The sequence below is a fragment of the Eubalaena glacialis genome, chromosome 9, assembly GCF_028564815.1.
Source record: "Eubalaena glacialis isolate mEubGla1 chromosome 9, mEubGla1.1.hap2.+ XY, whole genome shotgun sequence".
Lineage (NCBI taxonomy): Eukaryota > Metazoa > Chordata > Mammalia > Artiodactyla > Balaenidae > Eubalaena > Eubalaena glacialis.
The window spans coordinates 112,963,964-112,991,531 of record NC_083724.1 but is presented as its reverse complement, the minus strand read 5'-3'; the positions used below and the strand labels follow the sequence as shown (position 1 = coordinate 112,991,531).

The 27,568-nt window shown below is 44.1% G+C and overlaps 2 protein-coding genes across 2 annotated transcripts in view; one reads left to right on the top strand and one right to left on the bottom strand.

Annotated features, from left to right (window-relative positions):
- The window catches only part of DPYSL2 (dihydropyrimidinase like 2), a 112,837-nt gene extending 104,170 nt beyond the window's left edge, over positions 1-8,667 (bottom strand). The window contains exon 1 of the mRNA XM_061200719.1: positions 8,314-8,667. Within this exon, the coding sequence (XP_061056702.1) occupies positions 8,314-8,667 (354 nt within the window). The remainder of the gene's footprint in view (positions 1-8,313) is intronic.
- Positions 8,668-9,115: 448 nt separating this feature from the next.
- PNMA2 (PNMA family member 2) lies at positions 9,116-15,549 on the top strand. The gene is made up of 3 exons (XM_061199433.1): positions 9,116-9,172; positions 11,967-12,100; positions 12,384-15,549. Exon 3 carries the CDS (start codon positions 12,839-12,841, stop codon positions 13,931-13,933), a length of 1,095 nt encoding a protein of 364 aa, XP_061055416.1. The 5' UTR covers positions 9,116-9,172; positions 11,967-12,100; positions 12,384-12,838; the 3' UTR covers positions 13,934-15,549.
- The last annotated feature ends 12,019 nt before the right edge of the window (positions 15,550-27,568 follow it).

The following is a 27,568-nucleotide window of genomic DNA, read 5'->3' as shown; positions in this document are numbered from 1 at the left end:
CCATAAAACAACAGAATTTAGTTACATGAATACGATTCTAGGAAACAAGGTCCTGGAACCTCTTTGCCAGATTTCATTTGATCCAGCAGTTTTGAGAACAGCCAGGGATAATATAACATCAAAAGCATGAGCAACAAAAGAAAAGACAGATAAATTGGACTTAAAATTAAAAGCTTCTGTGCATCAAAGGACACTATCAAAAATGAATAGACACCCACAGAATGAGAGAAAATATTTGCAAACCATTTATCTGATAAGGGGCTAGTATCTAGAGTATATAAAGTACTCCTAAAACTCAATAACAAAAAGACAAACAACTCAATTTAAAAATGGGCAAAGGATTTGAACAGACATTTCTCCAAAGCTATGCAAATGACCAATAAGCACATGAAAAGATGTTCAAAATCATTATTCATTAGGGAAATGCAAATCAAAACCACAATGGCATACTATTTTATACCCACTAGGATGGCTATAATCAGCAAATAACAAGTGTTGTGCAGGACATGCAGAAATTGAAGCCCTTACATGCTTTTGGTGGGAATGTAAAATGGCGCAGCCATTGTGGAAAACCGTTTGGCAGTTCCTCAAAAAGTTAGACATAGAATTACCATATGACTTAACTATCCCACTCCTAGGTATACACCCAAGAGAACCAACAATATATGTTCAAACACAAACTTAAAAGAATATTAATAACAGTATTATTCATAATAGCCAAAAAGTGGAAACAACCCAAGTATCAATCAACTTGTGAATGGATAAATAAAATGTGGTCTATACAAACAATGGAATATTGTTCAGAATGAAGTGCTGATACATGCTACAATGTGGATGAACCTTGAAAACACTCCACTAAGTGCAAGAAGCCAGACACAAAAGGCCATATTGTATGATTCCATTTATGTGAAGTGTCCAGAACAGATAAATCCATGGAGACAGAAAGTAGATGGTTGGTTGCCACAGGCTGGGATGATGGAGGATTGGGAAGTGACAGCTTAAGAGATACAGGATTTCTTTCTGGAGTGATGAAAATGTTCTGGAATTAGTAGTGATGATTGCATTAGATTGTGAATGTACTAAAAGCTATTGAATTGTAGATTTTAAAATGGTGAAAATGAGAATTTTATTACATGAATTTTACCTCTATAAAAAAAAAAAACAAAAAACAAAGAACAACCAGGGATAGCACAGCTTTCTTTCAGAGCCTTTAGTGGAAATGGGAGAAGGAGATTAACGCCTGGCCCAATGACAGCCCCAGGTAGGTGACTGTGCAGGTAGCACAGCTTGTGAAGACAAAGCCAGGACTATAAGCTGGGCTTCCTGACTCCTAGCCCAGAATTCTTTCCACAAGGGAGCTGCCTTGGAATCAGAGCCCAGGCAAGCTGTCTGTATGTCTCAAAAGCAAACCCCAAGCCACCTTCAAGACCAGGTGTTTTCCCTTCAAGGCACTATTTGTTTGCAGCTCTTGGCCTAAGTTACCAGCCTCGGCCATGGGCTGCAACCAACCCAACTCAAGTGTCCCTCAAAACACCTGCCAATGTTTTTACTGACTCCCTCATTATTTGCTTGTAGTTCATGATTTACATCAAGTGGGAAAATCACATTGTCATCACATTGCTCTAATCTTAGAAAAGCATGTCATTCATACTGTCAGGGTTGGCCTCTGTCCCAGTGATATTTGAAGCCATGTCTTGTGTTTAAAAAAATGATGGACAGAATATCAGCAGTGCAGGGCACATCCATAAAGACAGATCAAAGGTCTCTTTCATAAATGGCTTCAAAGAATACATTGCAAAACGGAAACAAAAAAAGTAGATTCTCAGAACTACTCAGAACTATTTTTACAATAGTTAATTCTTCGGAGATGAAATGAGAAAAGAATAATTAATGCAGAAAGCAATTCAGTACACCACACTGATTAAGATGTTCTTTAGTCACATAGACCTGGGTTCAGATTCTGCCTCTGGCTTTTAGTTAGCAAGTTGCTTTGCAAGTTTCTTTTACCTTCAGATATTCCTTTTACAAAATATGGATAACAGTAGTACCGGCTTAATAGAGTTGTCTTAGCATAAATAAGGTAAGATACCAAGGGGGAAAGGAGGGGTGGTGGGGTGAATTGAGAGATTGGGATTGACATATATACACTATTTTATTTTTTTAATTTATTTTTGGCTGTGTTGGGTCTTCGTTTCTGTGCAAGGGCTTTCTCTAGTTGCGGCAAGCGGGGGCCACTCTTCATCGCGGTGCGTGGGCCTCTCACTATCGTGGCCTCTCTTGTTGGGAGCACAGCCTCCAGAAGCGCAGGCTCAGTAGTTGTGGCTCACGGGCCTAGTTGCTCCGCGCCATGTGGGATCCTCCCAGACCAGGGCTCGAACCCGTGTCCCCTGCATTGGCAGGCAGATTCTCAACCACCGCGCCACCAGGGAAGCCGTACACTATTGATACTATGTATAAAATAGATAACTAATGAGAACCTACTGTATAGCACAGGTAACTCTACTCAATGCTCTGTGGTGACCTAAATGGGAAGGAAATCCAAAAAAGAGGGGATATATGTATACATATAGCTGATTCACTTTGCTGTACAGTAGAAACTAACACAACATTGTAAAGCACCTACACTCCAATACAAATTTTTTTTAAAAAGAGAGGATATATGTATATGTATAAATGATTCACTTTGCTGTACACCTGAAACTTAACACAACATTGTAAATCAACTATACTGCAATAAAAATTTTTTTAAAAAGATAATGCATATAAAGCATTTAACACAGGGCATACCCCACAGAATATATAAAGTTTAATGGGATATGAAATATTTTGCATACAAAACTAAATTTTACTTTTAAGTTCACTAATTATTTCTGCAGTGGAACTGAGTCATAGAATGGTGTCTTGCAAGAAGAAATAAGGGACTGAGTCAGGAAACCTTGGTTCAAATCCTAGTTCCAGCACTTACTAAATAGCAAGACCTTGGAATAGGTCAGGAAATGTCACTACCTCTCAGTGTCCTTATTTACAGAAAGGGAATAATGCCTATATCAGAAGGTTTGGGGACAAGTTTTAAAATAATATATTGTACACATTCTAAAATACAGGATCTAGAAGGTAAATGTACATTCTAGGGAGCAATCAAGATGGTGTAGTAGTAAGACGTGAAGCTCACCTCTTCCCACAAGTACATTCTAGGGTTATACAGTGCTACATAGATAACAAGGTTTTACTGGTGTAGGACTGCAGTGGGACTGGGCAGTGAGAGGGACAGTCCTAGTCATGGGACTGTCACCTGAGTTCCACAGGGTGAAGCACTGTCTTTCTGGGCATCGATTTCTCCACCTCTAAAGTGAGGTGATCATTAGGTCTCTTTCAAGCCCAGACATTCAATGGTAGTACACATGTGAATCCATGACCAATTTTGACTCTCCCTTCTTTCTCAAAGAAGTAGAGAGGAACACTGTCACCAAAGGACCCATAAGAATACTTAGCTTGTCTTTACCAAGGGTGGGAAAATGCCCAGCCCGTGCCTGATTTCCATGGTCCACAAGTTTGTGAACCATGCAACATTCAAGAGGTCATGGCCAGATGTTGTCACTGGAGGTTCAGTAAGAGCAATTCTCCTCTCCACCCTCAAGCTACAAGGGAAGGAAAATGGAAGAGGCGGTTTAGTTGGTAGGAGTTTTCTTCTACTCAGGCCTTGGGCCCCAGGCTGGGTGAGTCTATCTCATCCCAACTGTAATTCTTCTCACTTCCTCTCACAATGAGATCATTGCAGATCAATTAATTGAGTTACAAATGTTCCAATCATCAAGAACTTGTTAAAATTTAACTGATTTTAGGAATATTATTCAGCCATGAAAAAAGAAAGAAATCTTGTCACAGGCTACTACGTGGGTGAACCCTGAGGACATGATGCTAAGTGAAATAAGCCAGTCACAAAAAGACAAACTCTATGATTCCACTTATGTGAAGTACCTGGAAGAGTCAAATTCATAGAGACAGAAAGTAGAAGGCTGGTTGCCAGGGGCTGGGGGGATGGGAATAGGGAGTTAATGGTTTAATGGGCACAGAGTTTCAGTTTTGCAAGATTCAAAAGTTCTGGAGATTGGTTGCACAACAGTATGAATATATTTAACATGACTGAACTGTACCCTTTAAAACTGTTGAGAAGGTAAATTTTATGCTATGTGTATTTCACCACAATTACTTTTTAAAATTTAACTAATTATATGATCATTTGGGAAATCAAGAGTAACCAATAATTATGGATCATCACGATTTCCTTCTCCTCCCCAAGTACCCCTCCTCCTTCAAACCCAGATGGGTCCTAGGTATTTTGGAATCCTGGACACACGAATGTTCATATTTGCGTCTCCCCTTTTGAGACGATGTGGCCCCTAAAATATTAAATTAATGTCCTTGTTCTAGGCTCCCAGCCAAATCTCTACCACACATCCCGCTAACTAGACATCAATTTTGTTGAACAGGCTAGTCTATTATCAAACAAGTATCTCTGGGGACAACTTCTGTATCAGTTACTCACATAAGAGATGGATGCCTTCAACCATTGGGACTTCTCTCTAGCTAAGATTAATATGAGGAAGAGATTTTTTTTTTTTTGATGTGGACCATTTTTAAAGTCTTTATTGAATTTGTTACAATATTGCTTCTGTTTTATGTTTTGGTATTTTGGTCGCAAGGCATGTGGGATCTTAGCTCCCTGCCCAGGGATCGAACCCACACCCCCTGCATTGGAAAGCAAAGTCTTAACCACTGGACCACCAGGGAAGTCCCGAGAAGAGATTTTTGAATGGGAGAAGGTGGGGGGGGGGGAGGCAGGAAAGGAGAAGAGTGATTTCAGAACCCGTTGGTTTTGGAGAAAGAAAGATCTAGAAAAAGCATCACCATTAGGATGGTGTAGGAGTGGCATTGAACAGTAAGAGGGCAGCAGAATCCCTGGGCATCTAGGGCTGGGAAGATAATCAACATGGGGAGAAGGGATGGGGGCACGGAATGGAAGGGACTATCAGAAAACATTTTACAGACTTGGGGATTTTGTCAAGTTCCGCAGCCCTCTTGTATAGTTCACTCACTGGCACCTGCCCTAGGAAAGTAGAGAATCACTCCCCTGACACTCTAGTCTATGCAGGTTGTTTGCTGCTGGGAAAAGAGCCTGGGAGTCCCTTTGGAAGGGATGCTCATGATCCAGTATCCCTGGCTGAACAGCTGGTTCTGGCTAAACTGTGTCCATGGTGGAATGGAGGGAATTCCTAGGAAGAAGGGGGGAGGCTGAGGGACCCCTGGGCACTAGCAAGGAGAATTAGGCCAACCATGCTGCTCTCTATTCTAAGAGGCTCAGAGTTCTTCACGGGTGGTGATCAACTTAATCTCACTGCAGCCCAAGGTGAACATCCCCAAGGACACAAAGGAAAAAGAGAGTAATGAGATAGCTGTCCTCATTCACATTCACTACACCGGCTCTTTCCTTTCACCACAATCTACCAACCCAGCCCAAGCCACACCCATTGCTTTCTGGTGCCAACCTGCTCACACCTGCAAATGCAAATGCAGGTGGTCAACCTCCCCTCACCTCCCACAAGCCATGTGGCATCTGAGCTAAGGAAGCCTGTACCCTCCCTTCCCAAAGCCTTGCTAGAAGAACAGCAGGACCTCTAGAGCGACAGGTCCTCTAGGTGGACAAAGCCACTTCTGACCATACAATAACGACACATGTAAGTACAGATTCAGGGGAGGAGGGAGGCATGAGTCAGGGAACCCAGGATCCACTCACTCTAGTCTCCTCCACCTCTCTCTGTTCCAGGACTTCAGATAGGAATGCCCTGGAATGCTGGCAGTTACCCTGCTCGTTAGCTGAAAACTAAGTAATGGCTACTCAATTCAGTCAAAGTGGTGGGTTCAATCATGCTTTTGGAAATAAGCATTACTATATACATAGATATAGATATGGATACAGATAGATACACAACCCCAAATTCCTTTTCTCTCTTGTATAGACATGAAATCTTCAAACACTGATCCTGGTAAATGTACCAATCCTGGTAAAAGCTTTTAGTCATGAATGAAAAAAATCCCACAGGAACAGCCGTTATGTGATAAGGCAACATTGAAAATGAAAATTCAGGGAAGGCTGCTGAAAGACCAAGCCAGAATCACTCTGTTACTAGTAACTGGATACCTAAAGCAAATGTGGGTTTGCAGAGGCTAAAACTACCTGGGGTATTGGTTGGGTATTTTGTCTTCAAATCTCCCCCTCCACATGCCCTAGGTTTACAATTTAAAATTTCTATTAAATTCAGAGAGTGTTCAAACAAGCAGCTCTGATGATCAAACATCCAAGCTTCTAAATGGGCAGGAAAAGAGATGTGTTATTCAACCCAGTGAAGCTTTGCCTTTCAAACTTGAGTTTTAATTCACTGTCATCATTATAAAGGCGGTCACTTTCAACATCTGCCCTCTGATCTGCCATTTTTTAGATGATTTCTTCCTTATGTCAAGGCATTTTTCTGCTTCCTTTAGGACATTAGAATTACCATCACAACTAGTTGAAGATGAGGGTATTACACAACCAGGATGCTATACAATCACTCATTGGGTGTGGCCCTCACCCAGTGTATTTCATATCACTCAGTTTTCAGTATAAGTCACATTATTAGGAACTTTTACTTTGATCGTCTGATCACTTGGAACAGAGTGACTTCTTGGATTAAGTTCTTCCAGTTGACTCATAGTGAAATATGGGTAGCAGGTACCTCCTTCCCATGTGCATAAATCAGAGGACAGAGCTGGGGGAGGAGGAACCAAGTAATTAGCTGTCATTTGAAAGTGACAGCAAATGGTTTGCCTCTCCTAGAATTGATCCTATAAAAGTCAAAAGCTGCAAAACTCTGTGCCACATCAGGAAACAGTAATGTGTTCAGACCACTGTCATCAACCCTTAGTTGTTCTCTGATGAGTTCACTGTAAGCCTACAACCTAAATGCACTTATTATCACTCGGTGGATAGGTATAGACCACTCCCAACTACTCTGGAAGACCCTTAAGAAGAAATCACCTTGAACTTTTAATAGCTAACCTTCACCTTACCCAGAAAAGCAAGGAACACAATAGGTATTCAATAAATAATCAATCATTGATTTCTTGTCTTCACCAACGGGCATGGGAGATAAACAGCAAACAAGTGCTGAAACCTTTCACACTGTAATTTATCACTTGAGAAATTAAGGCTGAGGGGGAAAAAACTGCACAAGTATGAAGGTCACCCTGATAAAGAAAAAAACACGTGGTATGAGAAGACTTAAAATGCACACTGTACTATTTGCCAGAGATAAACATCTTCTGAAATTAGGTTTACCAAATTGGTCTTTGTTTCCTCATTAACACAGTATAGGGGGGGTCTAATCCATCTGTGACAGTCTATTCAAAATGTGAGGGTTTTTCCCTTTTCTTTTTTTTTTTACCCTTTGAATATAATCCACGCAGTCCCCATCCCCAAAGCCCCTCCCAAATAGTGGCCGGGGGGACCGCTCTGGGAAACCCTTGCTGAGATACTTAGCGGAACTTTGTTCTCCACATGGGCTATTTAGGAGCGTCGCGGTTTCCTCGCGTGATTCCACTGCCTCTCGGGTTCTTCTCGCCGTGCGAACAGGAGTCAGGGTACTGAGATAGATTCTCCCTTGCGGTCCGGGGAGGCGCTGACCATGGTCCTTGCCTACGAGCTTGGGCCGCGAGCGCGGAGGGCGCAGGAGGAGAAGCGCCGAGAAAGCTCGCAGGGCGCGGCGGGGAGCAGCCGTCGAGGCCCCCGCCCCTCCCGACCCCCGGGGAGCCCGCCGGCCTGTACGCGAACCCTCCACTGCACGCTCAGAGCTGCATCGAAAAAGGGTGGGGCAGCCAGCCGCAGCTGCAATTGGACGCCGCCCGGGAGGATTTAAGAAGAATGGAACCGCGGCCCATCCCCTCCCCCTCCAACCATGAGACACCACCGCCCACCCCCCCAGCGGGAGATAGGCCCATCCTTTACCCCCACCCCCTCCTTCCCTGGCCCAGGGAGGCGCGGGCAGCCTTTGTGGGCACACAGCCGCCCACCAGCGAGCCCGAGCCCCTCGGCACCCTGCACGCAGGGCCGGGTAGGGTGGGGTGCGTATGCACATGCAGGGAAGCAATACTCGAGGCGGGGCAGGACGGTGGGCACGCTGGGATCCTCGGTTCTCCACCGAACTGGAAGGGGGCGAGGGAGGGGCGATCCCCACGCCCCATCCTCTGTCTCAAACACCGCCTCCCACCCGTACCAACCTGGTCATTGATGTTCTGCAGGGCTTCCTTGCCCGAGGCCCGCCGGATCTCCACCTTCCGGCCCGATTCAACAGATGGCTCCCCGCCGGCGCGCCGGCCCTGCCGGGAGTACGGCGGCTGCGGGTCCGGGCCCAAATGGGCGACGTCCCGCTGCTGAGCCACCACCTGCCCCGAGCCCCGGCCCACCGACAGCGAGTCGAAGTCGATGGTCTTGTTCTCCGAGGACCCTTCCACCGGGCAGAACATGCCACAGAATTTCTGCCGAGGCTTGGGGCTGCCTGAGCCCAGGTTTTTAAAAAAGGCAGGGACCTCTTCGTCCTCTGCCGCCTTCCCGGATTGCTTCCTCTCGGCCATGGCGTGGGGAGGCTTGGGGAGGGTCTTCTCCGTCCGTCAGTCCGTCTGCCGGTCCCTAAGTCGGCCTGTCTCTATGCACCAAGCCCCCGGCTGCTGCCGCGGCTGCCGCTCTCTGCCTCCCGCAAGGTGTACAGAAAGGAAGGAGGGCTGGCGAGCGAGCGACCCACCCCTCCCGGTCCCTCCTCCTGACCCCGCTTTCTCCCCTCCCTGCCCACGCCCCCCGCCGCCGCCGCGCGAGCTCTGGCGAGCAGCAAAGTTGGGTCTGGGAGGGTGGCCGCTGCCGCAGCGAGACTGGAGAGGCTGCCAGCTCCCGGCAGCTGCGGGAGGAGGGAGGCGCGGGCGGGGCGGGGCGGGGGCGGGGCGGGGCTCCGGGGAGGGGAGCGCAGAGGCGGGGAGGCAGGGGAGGGCCGCGCAGCCGAGAGCCCCGCGCTCCGGAAGTGAAGCTGCCAGACCACCGGCTAATGGATGCGGAGCTGAGGGCTCGCTGACCGCTCTCGGCGCCAGGGTGAGTATGGGGCAGGGCACGCGGGGGCGAAGATCGTGGGGCGCAGTGCCTGGCCCCCGCGCCCCGCTCCCAGACCAGCCTGGCCCAGGCGCCTCTCCCCCACCGCACTGCGGAGGTGGGCCAGCGATGAGGGCTCACCGTGGGGAGCGCTCCCTCCCTCTTACCCGGGGTGTGAGCTGATGGATGGGGAAAGGGGCACGCACTGGCAGGCGCCAGGACACCGGCGTGGGGGGCAGAGGAAGGGGCGGCGCTGAAGGTGGGGAAGGGATGGCGCAGGCCGCGCGGAAACCTGGGGACCATACGAGGCGCGGACACCAAAGCTTCAGTCTAACCACGGGCCTTGGTGGGCTGCTGGGAGAAGAGATTGAAACAAGGTCCTCACTTAACTGCACCCACGGTGGTAGGGGGGCGCGCAGCATGGTGGGGAAAGACACATGGGCGTAGCAAATACGGAGGGGGTGGGTATGGAGAGAGACACCTAGGTCTGCGGTCTGTGCGAGTGTAGCAAAGCGTGCAGCCTGCAAATTCCAGCCCAGCACGGCCCCTTAGGTGTATAGTGAGGTAGGACGCAGGCCCGCTATATTGCCCGAGGGCGCTGTGTACCGTAATTGTGCCAGTGCGCCAAGCAGAGCCCAGCAGAATGTCTTCCTTTGGTATCTTCCGCCCCGCTCCCCCGCCAAAGAAGGGGGAAAGATACACACTGAAGCCCACTCCCCAAATCTCCAGCCCTTCTCGACGCCCGGGGCGCCCCACCTCGTTCCACCGCCGCTGTGGAGGACTGCGCCAGAGCCGCGGGGTTTCCTAGGTTGCCAGAAGCCGAGCGCCTGGGGCGTTAGTGCGCGTGCGTCCAGGGCTGGGTAAGGAGATGGGGTGATGATTGCCTTGAATAGTGCGAGGCCGAGCAGGGGGACGATGTATGGGGACTTGGTGTCTCTACGCGAGTAGATCGGCCACAGCCACCGGGTTGGTGGCATCAGAAGGCATCTTGATGTATGACAGTAACACGGCCTCTGAGGGTCCTCCATTGCTTACTCCTATCCCCGTGTTTTGTCCATGTCTCAGTCCCTATCCAGGGTGGATTACAGCCCCGCCCCTCTCTCCACAGTGGCAAAACCCTGCAGAAACGATGCGCATCCCTTGGCTGGCTCGAAGAGGAGCTCTGGGCATGCTCAGTAACCAGGGCGGGTTTGGGCTGGGAAACTGTTGACTGCAGGAGCGTCGCGCCGGGCAGAGCAACCAAATATTCTGTCCCATTGTCCGCCCTTGCCCCTGGCAGGATTAAATGCGGATACCCTGCCCTCCTCCACAATTGTGAGGGATAGTTGGGCGAATGGAGTTAAATTTGGAGGACCACGAATCCCAGCTTGAAGATAAGCCCACCATGATAGGTGGGCAGGAGTCTACGGATACGAAGGAGAGGAGGAAGGAGAGAGGAATGTCCGCATGCAGGGGGATGAGGGAACCAAAGGCAGGCACTGGGACTTAGCACCAGATGTGCTTTGCATTTGAATAAAGGGCTTCCACACGAATTACATCATTTCCTACTCCCAGCATCCCCCTGACATGAGTGCTTCCTTATAACCACTTTCAAGGGTTCCAGGGTAGGAAACAGATTTAGATGCTTTGTCCAAGGTAACTACCTAGTTAAATGATCCAACAATTCCAGTAGGGTCTTCCACCTGAAAGTCTGGTTCCTTTTCCAACTTATCCTATCTTTATGTGAGAAAAGACAAGATTTTCTCGTTTTTTCCCCCATATCCAAATATTTCCAATCCTGGCCTTATTGTGTATCAGGGACGTTTCGCTTGCCGTCTTTTTATTTGAAGGTTGCATTGCAGGTAGAGATTGCCTTTGGAGGAAGAAACCACCTAACGGTAGCCTAACTTCAGCGTGACAGTTATGTAGACCTTGGAGATGTTTCTTCCTGGGTATCTGATGCCTTATGACATCTCACGTTTCCCCTAAATATTCTAACGGAGAGGAAGGTCACCCCCATAACTTAGAAGAGGACGGTGAGGCATGGAGGGAGGTGTCACTGGACTCAGATCCCTGGAGCTGCTGGGCGAGGATGCGATCCAGCATTTTGCCCTCCCCGCCCTCTGGCACGCACCCTCCTTTCAACCTTCCAGAAGGACTCGGGAAATGTGCCTGCAGCATCTGCCGCTGTAGCTGCAGATTGGTGTCTGTGGCATATGGACCGCATTTGGACTGATGGAGATTTTTAGGGGAAGAATGGTCATAGCCCTTTAACACACACTCCACGACAGCAACGGGAGATAGATAGACGCTCTTCCCTTTTTACATTACCCAGTCTTCACCGGCTCGACACAGACTTGCCTCCTCTTTTTTTCTTTGTCCTCAAATGACCCATTCAAGTTCAGATGCTATGAAGAAAGCATCATGTTACTAACTTAACATTTATAGCAAAAGAAACCCCTAGTTATGCATTTGCAAAGCATAGCCAGGCGTAACCAAAGAGAATTAATTCATAACTCCAAGTTTATTTGGCTCTGAGATTTTTTTAATTGTTAAAGCTGTATTAAATTGTTGTATCTATGTTATTATATTAAAGTATATTATATAAGTTATATTGCTAAACCTATATTAAATTGATTTTAAAAGTTTGAGTGTTTCCTAATCAGATTTTTTAATCAAAGAAATGAAGCAACTCAATATTGTTTAGTAGATTTAATTAAACTGTAAAGGATTGTCATGTTTTTGAATAAGTGCATTAACAGTCTTCACATTGGATATTATCGAGTCATAAAAGTACACTATTATTATATTTATACAGGGCAGCTTGGCTTGGCTGGAGCTGAGAGACACCCAGACACGCCATTGTGCAGAGTTGGGTGACATCTTCCTGTGCTAGAAGCAGAATACATAAGCTCTGTGGCTGTCATGGAACGTTTTGGAATGCATACACAGGTATCTAGTCATGTCTCCAGATTTCATTCTTCACGTGGCAAAGATCTTGGTCCTGTCCACAACTGGGGCTCCATTAATTGGCACGCCTGATGAGCATATGGTGGGGAAGCCCGATTGCAGGAGGGTCCCCAAGAGAACGAAAAAGTCACTGTAAGCAAAGAAGACTCAAATACAATGTGAGGCAGAATCCCTGGTCCACCCCCCACTTCCATCCCTAACCAGGTACTGATGCTTCCTGGGAAGGGAGAGGGCTGTGTGGTAAAACTGAGCCTTGTTTCCCTAGGAGCCCAAGCCACTCTGCTGGGAGACTTCCCTCCAGGAGTTCTGGGTGCAAGAGTGAAGGCGACTCCCCACTGGCTAGAGAGAGGTGAGGCGGCAGAGACCCCGAGGGCAGTGAAAGCAGCTCTTGCACACGCTTCCGATGGGGCAGCCCCACCACGTGGCTGCGTGAGAGAAACAGCAGCCACTGGGCTGCAGAGCCACGGGCCGTGGTCCTGTCATAACTGAGATACTAACCACCCACCTTGGGTCAGGTCTGGAGACCTCACGGAAAGTGCCGAGCTCTTGCCACTGAGCAGTGAGGGTTATTGGTACAGAAAACTAGGACCTAGGACCCGTTCACTGGTGGGTTGTAAGTTTAGAAGTTCATCCAGGATATTCTCAATTCTAAGGCAACGCCCATCTACCCCACAAACTAATCGGTCGCCATAGAGTTCAAGCGAGTCAATATCTGGGGCAATGGCGCTGGCCCTGTTGGAGGAGTGGTGTAGGATCATGAGTGTGGATGATCAGAAATCACTGATGGTCATGGGGATACCAGTGGGCTGCAATGAAGCCGAGATTCAGGAGGTCCTCCAGGAGACTTTAAAGTCTCTGGGCAGGTATAGAGTGCTTGGCAAAATATTCAGGAAGCAGGAGAATGCCAATGCTGTGTTGGTAGAGCTTCTGGAGGACGCCGACATCTCCGTGATCCCCAGCGAGGTTCAGGGAAAGGGGGGTATCTGGAAAGTGATCTTTAAGACCCCTAACCAAGACACTGAATTTCTTGAAAGACTGAACCTCTTTCTAGAGAAAGAGGGGCAGACGGTCTCGGGAATGTTCCGAGCGCTTGGGCATGAGGGGGTGTCTCCCGTGGCCATGCCCTGTGTCTCACCGGAGTTACTGGCGCATCTGCTGGGACAGGCAATAGCACACGCCCCTCAGCCTTTGCTCCCCATGAGGTACCGGAAACTGAGAGTGTTCTCAGGGAGCGCTGTGCCCACCCCAGAGGAAGAGCCCTTTGAAATCTGGTTGGAACAGGCCACCGAGATAGTCAAAGAGTGGCCGGTAGCAGAGGCAGAAAAGAAAAGATGGTTGACGGAAAGCCTTCGTGGCCCTGCCCTGGACCTCATGCACATACTCCAGGCAGACAATCCGTCCATAAGTGTGGAAGAGTGTTTGGAAGCATTTAAGCAAGTGTTTGGAAGCCTGGAGAGTCGTAGGACCTCCCAGGTGAAATACCTGAAGACCTATCAGGAGGAAGGAGAGAAAGTCTCAGCGTACGTGTTACGGCTAGAAACCCTGCTGCGGAGAGCTGTGGAGAAGCGGGCCATCCCGAGGAACATCGCGGACCAGGTCCGCTTGGAGCAGGTCATGGCCGGGGCGAGCCTCAGTGAGATCCTCTGGTGTAGGCTTAGGGAGCTGAGAGACCAGGGGCCTCCTCCCAGCTTCCTGGACTTAATGAAGGTAATCCGCGAAGAAGAGGAGGAAGAGGCCTCTTTTGAAAATGAGAATACTGAAGAGCCGGAAGATGGGGATGGCTATGGCCACTGGGATAATGAGGCCAATGACTAAAACCCAACTCACAGGGGGACCGACAGCCGGCAGGAGGAGAGACAGCCATTTTACCAGGCTAAGACCTTTTCAGTCTTTTTTTTTTCTCTAATTTACACAGTTGAATTCAAGGCATTCAAGCCCGGTCTTGATTCTTCTTTCTAAGAAAAAAAATATCTGAGAGTTTTTTGGACCCTACATAGATTATTAATAAACAAAAAATTAAATTCCAAATACGAGATAGTACGCCTAAAGGAATCTGAACCAGGTTTCCTTTAAATACCCCCCAATAGACCAAAAGAAAGAAATGATGTGAGAAAAAAAAAAAAATCTTTTGTCATCTATGTAAAAATCCAAGCTCTTTGAATTATCAAGTGTTTTCCTTTCTCACATCAGCAAGAGTACCGAGTACACATCTCTGAGTACCAAGCCATGTGAGGCAGTGTTCAAAGAGCTAATGGTCATAAACCTACCAGCCTGGCCCTGCTCTCAGGGAGGACATAGCCTCCGAGTGTGAAAAGCTAAATAACCTTACGTGTAAACAAGTTCATGACGCCAATAGAAGCCAAGAGAAGTGTCGTTGCCAAATGAGCACGACATCTCTACCTTAGGTTTCTCTCTTTTCTTACTTGGGAAGCACTTCCCGCTTCTCTGCTGGGTGTCAGATAGATGGTTCCAGGCAGTGTGTTGGGCCCTGAGAACACAGAGGTCCACAGTGTGAGGAACATCCTCAAGAAAGGGTAGACATCACAGGAGGGCCTGACGGAGCATGGAGCTGTGCAGGCCATCTTTGGATTCGGGCCAGCCTGGATAGAGAGGAGGATTTTTAGTGGCAACAAAGGGCAAAGAGGAGAGGAAGAGAGCTCACAGTTACTGAGGACCTGCTCTGTTCCGGGCACTTTACACGTATGTCATTTTATGTGTACAGCACCCCCAGTGTGGTATAATTATGCTCCTTTTAAAAGAGAAGGGAAAAAAAACTCAGGTGGGTTACATGGTCTGCTCAACATCAAAATGCTAACAGGTGGCAGAGCCCGGACGGAAGTCCAGACCTCTCTGACACTGGCTAATCCTCTCTCCACCGTGATCGCGGTTTTCAGATTGTGCTTTGTAGTTCTGCAGGGATTTTTCGGCAGTTCCATCTTGAAAATGTATGTTAAACTCTTTACATCTCCAATAAATAACAGATAGACACAAGCGTGTTGATATCCGAATTTTAACACACTGGCATTTACCAACAGGCTCGCTTTTGTTTTCAGATTGACTCATTTTGTACAGACCTTGGAAGAAAGGTTCCCTTGAGATATGTGAGCACACATCCAAGCTTATTTTAATTCTTCATAGATTAAGGAAGCCATAGCACGTCAGAGGTGTTTAAATCAGGCCTGTGCATGTCCTGTGACGTCAAGTGTGCTTCAAGCATAAATGAGCATCATTCGGTTAAATGCTAGGCAAGGCTCCAACACAACTGATGTATAGCATCATGGTAGCTTTGTATGTACAATAAACAAGTGGCTTAACTTCTTGAAATATCAGTTTCCTCATCAGAAAAATGGGAGGACAATAGAATAGGGTTGTTGCTAAGATCAAATGACATAATGCCTTTTAAGCACTTAGTGTGATGTCTGGAACATAGAAAGCCCTCAATACATTGAGACTCTTTTTATTATTTCCACAATGCTTATTGTCCGGTCAATGCATACTCTCTTCCTTTTCTAACAGTCCTGCAGTAACAAGTAAATATGTAATCTCCCTGTGAGGTTGTGACAACATTGCATTAGACACCATTTTGGCTCTTGTGGTAAGTTTGAGTGCTTGTTGTCTGTTATCTTTGTGATAAATTTTCCAGCCATTGTTGACTATTTTTAGTGATTATAAGAAATAACTTCTTCTTTCCGATCGTGAATAATTTAAACTGAAGAACATCCTGAGATTGTAAGAAAAACATTTTTTTTAAAGAGGTACCATTTGTGATCATTTATCTAAGTTATATTTTTCAGTACTGTTCAACCAAAGTGATACAACTGTCATCCTATACACCCTGATTTCATGTGTTTTTTGTAGTCATGAAAATGGCCTTGTTGTTCTCATGTAGTCACAGTATGCAAAGTAAAGTGTTATAAATGTGAAGTTATAAAATAAATACATGCTGGTAAAATTCTGAGTTTTTTCTGCTTCATGTGTTGTGGTTCTGTATAAACTATGCTTGAAGAAGGGATTTCATTACTAAAAAAAATAAAATAAAATTGAGAGGTAAGATTAAAAGATCAAGCTAAAACCAAAAGGTCTTGAACTCTTCTAGAAAAGAAAACCTGAGAGCAAAATGCTGGAATGGGAATACTTGGGCTTTGTCTCCAAGGATGAGAGAGAGCTCAGTCCACCCGTCATTGATTTCCCCTTTAAAATACGAGAAACGACAGATGGAGGCCAGTTCCCTTGGAGACCTCCAACTCATTTGCTTAGGCAAGTAACCGTACAGATACATTCACCAGCCCCTATTCTGCTAAGGGTGAAATGACCTAAAGGTGAAATACTGCATTTCTTGGATGAAATCATTTTTCACTATATAGATGTATAGAGGGGATAAAATTTCTCTTGCCTCTGGCCCTCGAAATTTCTCTTCCTCTTTTCTACAGCGCAATGAGGGAGCATTCCTCAAAGGCCGCACACAGTGCAGATTGACCTATTATAAGATGGGTGTCTGGAGGAATACCCAGCAGTCTCTCCCAATCACTTGAGCAAAACCTTCCGGGAGATCGGTCTCACCTTGTACTTAATCTGTCTCCGGTCCTGACCCTGGAGACTGAGGCTTCCAAGATTACATAACCCACGGCTTTAGGTGTCACCTGACATCGCCACCTGTGCCAGGCAGTCCTGCCAAGCCTCTCCTTCTGTTGTCTTCTGCTGTTCGTCCTAAACCCAAGACTCTCTGGTCATCTGTTCCCATCGTTACTCTCATGTCCATACTACACTAATGCCTCCTCCCACTGTCGATCTTTAAGACCCTCCAACATGCCTACTGGATATTCCACGAGGTCCTAAACAAACTAGCCTATATCATCAAAGTCCTTGCAGAATACCCTGTCACCATATTCCTTAATTGAACTCTGGTTCTCCTGGTGGTCTGTTGCCCTCAAGTCCCTTGAGTGGAAGCCGCTCAGTCTCCCTCACCTCAGGAGAGATTGGAGAGTGGTGACAGCATCTCTTTCATTCACCGTCATCACTTCCCCACTTGCAAACACCTTTGCTCCCTCCTGGCATGTCCTCACTCACTCTGCTGCACCACCCACTGGGGCTTGGTCCTGACAAGCCTGGACAGAGCATTGGCAAAGAAACTAATGTTCTCGGGGTGGGGGGATGCGGCATTTAGGATGGAATCTGGCTGGGTGTTATCACAAGAAATAGGAAGAAAAAGCTAATGAATACAAACCGTGTCCAAGGGAGACCTACAGGCAAGACTGGAAAAGCAGAGTTTTTAAGCTAGAGCGTTGGAAGGTAGAGTTTTGAAGGAGTGGAACCTGAGATGAAACATACAAGTGCAGTAAGAGGGTCTGAGACAAGTATTGTCAAACTCACTCGGGGTGTGTTTTGTTGTTGTTGTCTGACCAGCATAATCTTTGGACGGTCTAAAGGCCCAGGATCAGGGCAGACATCTCTCCCATCCCCCACCTGTCTGGGTGGACCAGGATCTTCTTGAGTTTGCCCAGGGAAGACTTAACACTCATCCAGAAGCTCTCCTGGGATGGAAGATGGTGTCCAACAATGGACTTCTCCGAAGCTAGCCTTCTCACTCTAGCAGGCCCTGGAGTTGTCCCTGGTCCAGACCTCCGTTACCCAACTCTCTGCAGTGCCAAAGTGGTCCTTGACATCCCAAATGGACATTTTCTTAAAAACCAGAGTAACTCCAGAAGTGTATGCCAAAGTCAATTCTATCATAAGAGGGAAAAAAAACAGTGTAGGATTTCAGTGTCTCTTTCAGGCCACCAGCTGGAGCTGCCCATTAATTGTCTGGGCTGCTTTAAGCGGCAGCTGAGACTTCCCCATCTGCCCACACCCTGCCCCCACCCCCTTGAAGGGAAAAGTTCCCAGAGGGAGGAGTTACCCAGACTGCACCATGGTGCTCAGGCTGGGAGCCACTGCAGGATGTCCCCAGGGAAGGGCTGGGAAGCTCACCCCCATCCCATCCTGTCCCAGACCTGCCCCTGCTCTGCAGGCCTAAAGGCAGCCCCACTGAGGGCCTCTCCTGGCTTCTCGGCTCAACAGCTTTGCCAACAAACTCAATTACTAAAAATGAAGCTTTCTTGAAATAACAAGCAATTGTCGCAAAAGGAAACTTTGTTTTTCCAGCTTCATTGAGGTATAATTGACAAATAAAAGTTGTATATATTTAAGAAGTACAGTGTGATGTTTTGATGTAAGTATACATTGTGAAATGATCTCCACAATCAAGCTAATTAACACATCCATCACCTCGCATAGTTACCGTTGTGTGCGTTGTAAGAACACTTAAGACCTACTCTCTTAGTAAATTTCAAGTGCATACTGCAGTATTATTAACTATAGTCACCATGCTATACATTAGCTCTCCAGAACTTATTCATCCTGCATACGTGAAAGTTTGTGCCCTTCGACCAACATGTTCCCATTTCCCCCACCTCCCAGCCCCTGGTCACCACCATTCTACTCTCTGCTTCTGTGAGTTTGACTTTTTTAGATTCTACATGTAAGTGAAATCATACAGTATTTGTCTTTCTGTGTTTGGCTTATTTCATTTAGGATAATGTCCTCAAGGTGCATCCATGTTGCCACAGATGGCAAGATTTCCTTCTACAAGAGTAAACTTTGTATTGTAAATGAACATATGTAAGACACTGGAAACTAGGTTGGTAAAAAAGGGACGCTGATTAAGAAAACATGATGACTAAATGTAATGTGGTATACTGGATGGGATCCTGGGACAGAAAACGAAGTTTAGAGAGTAACTGAGGAAATCTGAATGCTGTGTGGACTTTAGTTAACAATAATGTATCAATACTGGTTCATTTGTAACAATGTACATATTGTTCATAATAGAGGAAAGTGGGTGTGGGATATACAGGAACTCTGTGTACTATCTATCCAATAATTCTGTAAATCTAAAACTGTTTTAAATAAAAAGCACATTAACAACAACAACAATAAAAAAAAAAAAAAGAAAGGACACTGAGTTCTGCTGACTGACCAAAATAATGCATTCCCTGGTAATATCCCATACAAGGGTGTTACCCTTTAATGACATTTCCTGAGCTTGGGGACCTGCTATTCCAAATAGTGGCTAGTGAGATGCAAACTGGTAAATATAGAATGGATAAACAACAAGGTCCTACTGTATAGCACAGGGAACTATATTCAATATCCTTTGGTAAACCATACTGGAAAAGAATATGAAAAAGAACGTATATATGTGTATAACTGAGTCACTTTGCTGTATAGCAGTAATTAACACAACATTGTAAATTCAACTATGCTTCAATTAAAAAAAAAATTACCCAACTAGTGGCTAGTGTACATTTTAAAGTTTCTAAGTAGAAAGCTGTTATATAGGCCTGAGGCAACTGTAAATGTCTAGGGCTGGGTGTGTTGCCATCTTGGGAAAAACATCTATCAACCAATCCAGAATTTCCAGGGCTGTTTCCAATTTCAAGGTGACTTATGGGCCTAAAACTAAGATAGTAATCCTTTGGACTCCCAAGCCCTGTCACTGGCCTGGGTTTATGGCTACAGTTGGCAATGTGGGGTGAGGACCCAGCCTGCAGAGGTTCCCCAGGCCATATTCAGGGCCTTGGATGGGCTTTTAGTTGATGACTAAGAGGGCAACCTGGCAGGACCATGGAATCCCTGGGTCATATTCCTCCCCGGGACCCTAGATTTTATCAGCAGCTGAACTAGGGGGGAGCTAGTCCTCCTTGACCAGAGCCTGGCTGGTACTTCTTTGATGCTTCAGAGCACTCGGTGGCATGGACCTGAAATGTATTCCACCTGTAACGAGAATGGTTTTGGCTTAGGAATTCATCAAAGTTGTACTACAACAGATAGGGTTTGGGCCCATGTACCACCTCTGTTACCAGGCGGGCTGTGGTGTTTGTCAGGAGTGGGCAGGTTAACCTGAACTGAGCAATCTGTTTATGAAGTAGACAAAGTCCTCAGGGCACAGGGATGGGCCCTGATACATATTGAGAGATAAGGAGAGAGGCCGAGAGGGCTATTCGTGCCTCCTCCCCCCACCCCAACTCCTGACACTTCCAACCTACACCAGAAACAAAGGACACAGCAATGGAAATTAAAACCTAGAAACAGACAAGGAGTGAAACAAAATATAAGCAAGGGAACAGACAACCCCAGACAAGTATGAAGAAAAACACATATAGGCACATCGTAGTCAAGCTGCTGTAACAAAAGATAAACTGCTGTAAACCAAGAAAATCTTGAAAGTGGCCAGAGGAAAATGGCATATTTCATAGAGAGAAGTAATCATGGGAATTACAGTCTTCCCTCAGTATCCTAGGGGCATTAGTTCCAGGACCAATCCACGATGCTCAAGTCCCTTATATGCACAGTAATTGCATATAACCTACACACATCCTCCCGTATACTTTAAATCTTCTCTGAATTACCTATAATACCTAATATAATATAAATGCTGTGTAAATAGTTTTGCTTTTTGGAACTACCTGGATTTTTTTTTTTTTTTTTTAATATTTCCAATCCGCCTTTGGCTGAATCCACGGATGCAGAACAGGCGGATATGGAGGGCTAACTGTACTGCTGACTTCTCTTAAGAAAATATGAAGGCCAAAAGGGCGATAACATATTTAAACCACTGGATAAATAAACCTTGTTCAGCCAAGATTTCGTACAAATTTGCCTTTAAAATCATCTGAACCTAGAAATATTTGGAAGTGGTTGGCAGGTTATTGAACTATTTGGGTTTTCGGTCTTCTGAAGTCAATTTTAGTAGCTCAGATTTCTGATTTTTTTCCATTTTATCTAGTTTTTAAAAAATGTATTGGCATAAATTTGTCGGTGTTCTATTCAGATGTTTGTAATTATTAATGCTTCTACAGTTATGGTTCCTTATTCTATTGTTTGTGTTTTTGCTCTTTATCTCTGGGTTAATATTCCTAGAAGTGTAGCTATTCCATCTATGTTTTTCAAAGAATCAGCTTTTGGACTTGTTCATCCTCTCCATCATTATTTTAGTAATTTTTGTTCTTTTTTTTATTATTTCTTTCATGACGTTTAGAATTAATATACCATTTCATTTCCAGCTTCTTGAGGATTGTTTCTTCTTTTCTGTTTCATGATTTTTTTAAAAAAATGTATTTAAGCATAGAAATTTATAACCAAGTATCATTTTAATTACATCCCATAATTTTGTTATATAATACTTTAAATATTTTCATTATTTTTTTTTCATAAACCATGAATTAGTTTTTTGAGGGATGTAAAGTAGTTAAAGATACTGTGATTTACAATAAATACGTATTTCAGTCTTCCAGCCATAGTTCCTAGCTCACAGCTCTCAAAACTCTTGCAGTTTCCTGAGAAATAAGAGCAAAGGGAGCATCTTTTGTTACAATATTTGTTCTCTTGTTCTCAGTTCCTGAAATGGCTTCAGAGCCATAAAGGTGAAATAGGTGTCTTGTTATTCACAAGCCCATTTTCACCAGAACTGGGTTTGTGTTAATGAGGTGACTTTTGGAAGTCCCCTAAAGATGGGGCACTGGTTGCCAGGGGGACCAATCATGAACAGAGGGTTGGAACTTTCAGCCCCACCCACTGATTTCTGGGGAGGGGAGAAGGGCTAGAGGTTGAATCAATCACCAATGGTCAATAATTTAATCAATCATGCCTTTGTAATGAGGCCTCCATAAGACAACCAAAAAGGAGGGGTACTAGAAAGCTCCAGGTGGGTGAACCAGAATGCTTCCATGTGTCACCATGCTGGACCCCAGGGCTCCACAGAAGCTCCTTTATTCAGAACCTTGCCCCATGCATCTCTTCATCTGGCTGCTGATTCACATCCTTTAATTTCCTTTGTAATAAACTGGTAATCTGGTGAGTAAACAGGTTTCCTGAATTCTGTGATTCACTCTAGCAAATTAATAGAACCCAAAGGGGGATGTGGGAACTTCTGATTTATAGCCAGTTGTTCAGGAATATAGGTAACAACCTATAAGCCTTGAAAGCTATAAATTTCCTTTGTGAACTGCTTTACCTGCATACCACAAATTTTGATTTTTTTTTTATTGTTAGCCATTTCAAAACATTTCCTAATTTCTCTTACGATCTCTTTTCTGATTCTGGAATTATTTAGTACTATGTTGTCCAGTTTCCAATATGTGGGTTTTCAATCATCTTTTTGTTACTAACTTCTAATTTAATTCTTTTGTGGTAAGAGAATACACCCCGTGGTTTCAAAGACTTGTGCTCTAACATATGGTCTATCTTGGTGAATGGTCAATGTGCACATGAGGATAATGTGGACTACTGTTGTAGGTTGCAAGTTTTAATTAAGTCAAGTTGGTTAAAAAAGTTGTACACTTTTTTTATTTCCTTGCTCATTTTCTGCCTACTTCTTTTGTGAATTACTGAGACAGGGCTGTTACAATATGCAACCGTAATTGTGGATTTGTCTGCTTCTCTCTTTTGGTTCTTCCAGGTTTTGCTTCTTTTTTGCATATGGATATCCAACTGTTCCAGCACCATTTGTTGAAAACACTATCATTTCTCTACTGAATGGGTTTTGAATCTTTGTCAAGAATTAATTGACCATATATGTGGGCATCTGCTTCTGGACTCTATTCTGCCCCGTTGATCTATTTGTCTATCTTGGCACCAATACTGACCATCTTATTTACTCTAACGCTATAATAAGTCTTGACATCAGGTAGTGTAAGTCCTCCAACTTTGTTCTTCTTTCTCAGAGTTATTCTGTTTGTGATCCTTTGCATTTCAATGTGAATTTTAGAACAAACTTCTGAATCTCTACCAAAAAAGCCTTCTGGAATTTTGTTGGAATTGCCTTTAATCTATGGATCAATTTGGGGATAACTAAAATTTTGACAATAGTCAATTTTCTGATCCATGAACATGGTATATCTCTCCATTTTATTAGGTCATGTTTAATTTTTATAGCAAAATTTTGTAGTTTTGAGTATTGGGGTCTCACACACTTTTTGTCAGTTATATTCCTAAGTATTTAATATTTAATGCTATTGTAAGTCATTTTGTCTTTTAATTTGTTTGTTGCTAGCATATAGAGCTACAATTAATTTTTATATATTGATATGTGTCCTGCAACCTTGCTAAACTCACTTATCAGTTCTAGTAACTTTTTTTTTGATGTCATGGATTTTTTTGCATAAATGATTATGTCATCCGAGACTAAAACAGTTTTACTTCTCTCTTTCCAATCTAGATATCATTTATTTTTTTCTTGACTTATGGCACTGGCTGGAACCCACAGTACCATATTGAATAGAAGTGGTGAGAACAAACATCATTGTCTTGTTCCTGATCTTAAAGGGAAAGCATTCAATCTCTTACCATTAAGTTTGGTGTTAGCTGTAAATACGTTTTTTGTAGATATCTGCAATAGGTAGAATTTCTAAAATGCTCCCCCAAAATCTTCCCACTAATTCCTTGAAAGACTGAATATACAAAATGACAATGGGCAAACCATATATAAAAAAATAGATCTCTGACTCACAACTTCTGCAGCAACCAGCCCCAAAGAGTCAGCACTTGGTCAGTAACTGCTAGCTTCCCTAATTTTTGCCTCCACTTCCAACTTAGGAACAAAAAGAGAAAGCCAGGGCTTCCCTGGTGGCGCACTGGTTAAGAATCTGCCTGCCAATGCAGGGGACACGGGTTCGAGCCCTGGTCCAGGAAAATCCCACATACCACAGAGCAACTAAGCCCGCGAGCCACAACTATTGAGCCCGTGTGCCACAACTACTGAAGCCCGCTCGCCTAGAGCCCGTGCTCCGCAAAAAGAGAAGTCACCGCAATGAGAAGCCCGCGCACCACAACGAAGAGTAGCCCCTGCTCACTGCAACCAGAGAAAAGCCCGTGCACAGCAACAAAGACCCAACACAGCCAGAAATAAAAAAATAATAAAACAAATAAATAAATTTTAAAAAATAAAAAAAAAAGAGAAAGCCAAATATGCTACCCTTAACAATCACATGGGATGTTCTGCTTACAATTAGCCCACCTCCACCTTCCATATGCCAAAAGCCTTCAATAAGAGCATATGGTAAGCCTTCCCCTTTTCCCACTCCCCAGCCTGATTTTGAGTCTCTGCTAAATGCAAGTGATGGTGTCTTGCCTTTGTTCTTATATCAGTGATCCTCATTTATTCCCATGCCCTGGAATCTGCGAGCATGATGAGATCTCGCTCCTGTGATTATGTTATGTTATATGGTACAGTTGACATTAAGAGGGAAATTATCTGCGTGGGCCTTATCTAATCACATAAGCCCTTAAAATTAGAGAAGTTTACGGGCCAAAGACCTTAACAGACACCTCACCAAAGAAGATATACAGACAACAAATAAGCATATGAAAAGATGCTCCACATTATATGTCAATCAGGGAAATGCAAATTAAAACAAAAATAAGATACCACTACACACTTATTGGAACGGCCAAAATCCAGAACACTAACAAACCAAATGCTCACAAGGATGTGGAGCAATAGGAAGTCTCATTCATTGCTGGTGGGAATAAAAATGGTGCAGCCACTTTGGAAGACAGTTTGGCAGTTTCTTACAAAACTAAACATACTCTTGGAAATTCCCGGGCAGTCCAGTGGTTAGGACTCAGTGCTCTCACTGCCGAGTCCTAACCAGGGCCCAGGTTCAATCCCTGGTTGGGGAACTAGGATCCCACAAGCTGAGCAGCTTGGCCAAAAAAAAAAAAAAAACTAAATATACTCTTACCCTACCATCCAGCAGTCATGTCCCTTGGTATTTACCCAAAGGAGTTGAAAACTTATGCCCACAGCAAAACCTGCATGTGGTGTTTATAGTAGCTTTATTCATAGTTGACAAAACTTGGAAACTACCAAGTTGTCCTGCAGTAGGTGAGTGGATAAGTAATGGTAGTACATCCAGACAGTGGAATGTTACTCAGCACTAACAAGAAGCGAGCTATCAAACTGTGAAAAGACAAGGAGGAACCTTATATGCATATAACTAAGTGAAAGAAACCAATCTGAAAAGACTACTTAACTGTATGATTCCAACTATATGACATCCTTGAGAAGGCAAAACTACGGAGACAGTGAAAAGATCAGCAGTTGCCAGGGGTTGAGGTGAGGGGTGGGATGAATAGGCAGAGCACAGAGGATTATTAGGATACGAAACGACTCTGTATGATACTATAATAATAGATCCCTTTCATTATACGTTTGCCTAAACCCACAGAATGTACAATACCAAGAATGAATGTAAGGTAAACAATGGACTTTGGACGTTGATGATGTGTCAAAGTAGATTTATCAATTGTAACAAATATAGGGGATGTTGATAATGGTAGGAGCTGTTGAGAGGGGATACTCTGGTAAGGAACGTTGATAATGGGCGGGGCTATGCATGGTGGGATAGGAGGAATATGGGAAATCTCTGTACCTTCCTCTCAATTGTGCTGTGGAAAAAAAAAAAAACGCTCTAAAAAAAATCTAAAAGAAAAAATTAGAGGCCTTTCTCTGATTAATAAAAAGGGAAGTCAGGCAGATTCAAAGTGTAAGAACTTGATACATCATTGTTGCTTTGAATATGAAGGGGGCCATGTGAGAAGAAATGTGGGCCTCCGGGAGCTGAGGGCAGAGCCTGGGTACCAGCCAGCAAGGAAACATAGACCTTAAACCTTCAACCTGCAACCTAGAACCAGGTTCTGCCAGCAACTTGAATGAGCTAAAAAATAGATTCTTCCCCACGCCTCCAGGTGAGAGCCCAGCCAACACCAAAATGTGAGATCCTGTGCGGAGGGAGAAGTCCAGCGCATTCTGATTTCTGTGTTCAATGTACTTTTATAAGATTTTTAAATGAAGGGATAAAAAAGTCTTTTATATTTACTCACTCACTTAATATTTCTAGTACTCTTCATTTTTTTATGTACATTTGAGTTTCTATTTCATGTCATTTTCCTTCAGCCTGAGGAAACTCCTTTTACAATTTTTTGCAGTGCTAGTCTATTGGCAATGAATTATCTCAGCTTGTTTTATCAAAAATGTCTTTATTTTACTCTACTTTTAAAAAATCTTTTCACTACATACAGAATTCTAGGTTAGCAGTTGTTTTTTTTTTTTTAATTTCAGCACATTGGCTATCATTCCTTTAACTTCTGGCTTATACTGCTTCTGACAAAAATTCTGTAGTAAATCTCATTTTTGTTCTCTTGAATATGATGTGTCTTTTTTTCTCTAGTTTCTTTAAGATTTTCCTCTTTCTCACTGGTTTTCATCAGTTAGATTATTATGTGCTTTGATGTGCTATTTATTTGTTCTGCTTGGTATTCACTGAACTTGTTGAATATTGAGATTTATATTTTTCGTCAAATTTGGAAAATTTTTTCCTATTTTTTCAAATTATTTTCTGATCCCTGTCTCTTTTGGGGAGACACATATGTTAGACTACATGATACTGTCACTGAGGCTCTCTTCCTTTTCATTTTCCTTCAGATCTTTTTCTCTCTGTGCTTCAACTTAGAGAATTTCTATTACTACATCTCCAAGTTCATTAATTTTTCTCTTCTTTGGTATCTAATCTACAGCTAAGCCCATTTGGTATATTTTTCACTGTAGACATTTTATTTTTTCAGCCCTAGATGTTCTGTTTGATTTCTTTTAATACCTTCAATTTCTCTCCTTATTGTCTTCAGGTTTTCCCTTAAATTTTTGAGCATGTTTTTGATGGCTCTTTTAAAGTTCTTTTCTATTAATTCCATCACCTCTGTCATGTCTGTGTCTGTTTATATTTTTCTCCTGGTTACGGGCGTCTCCTGGTTATGCTTCAATGAAGGTCTAACTTTTAATGGATGCTGAATGTGATGGCTTTGGGATATGTCACCTTGGCTAGGCTGAACTACAGTCCCCAGAATTCCCTTTCTAGTATGTTTCCAGTTATGGTAGGGTACAAGGGATATTCTCTCATAGGAGTTGGAGCATGGAAGGGAAACTGCAGCTATTTTGTAATACACACACACACACACCCTTTCCCAGAGTTTCAATCAAACACAAATCTAGGTGCCGTTTTGAAGGAATTTTGCAGATGTAATTCAAGTCCATAATCAGTTGTCTTTAAGTTAATAAAATGGAGAGTATTCTAAGTGGGCCTAACTTAATCATTTGGAAGCCTTTAAAAGAGGGCTCCATACATTTAGATATAAAGTCCCCTTGGAATTATTATATTATATATATATATATATATATATATATAGTTTTAATTATTCTGTGAGGCAGGGGTCAATTCAAAAATACTATTTTATTATTGCTCTACAGTGCCACTTTTGTCATAAATTATATAAATGCGCCTGTTCTTAGCTCTCCACTTCCATTCTATCAGTCAATTTGTCTATGTTTATGTCAATACCATACAGTGTAAAAGTCTT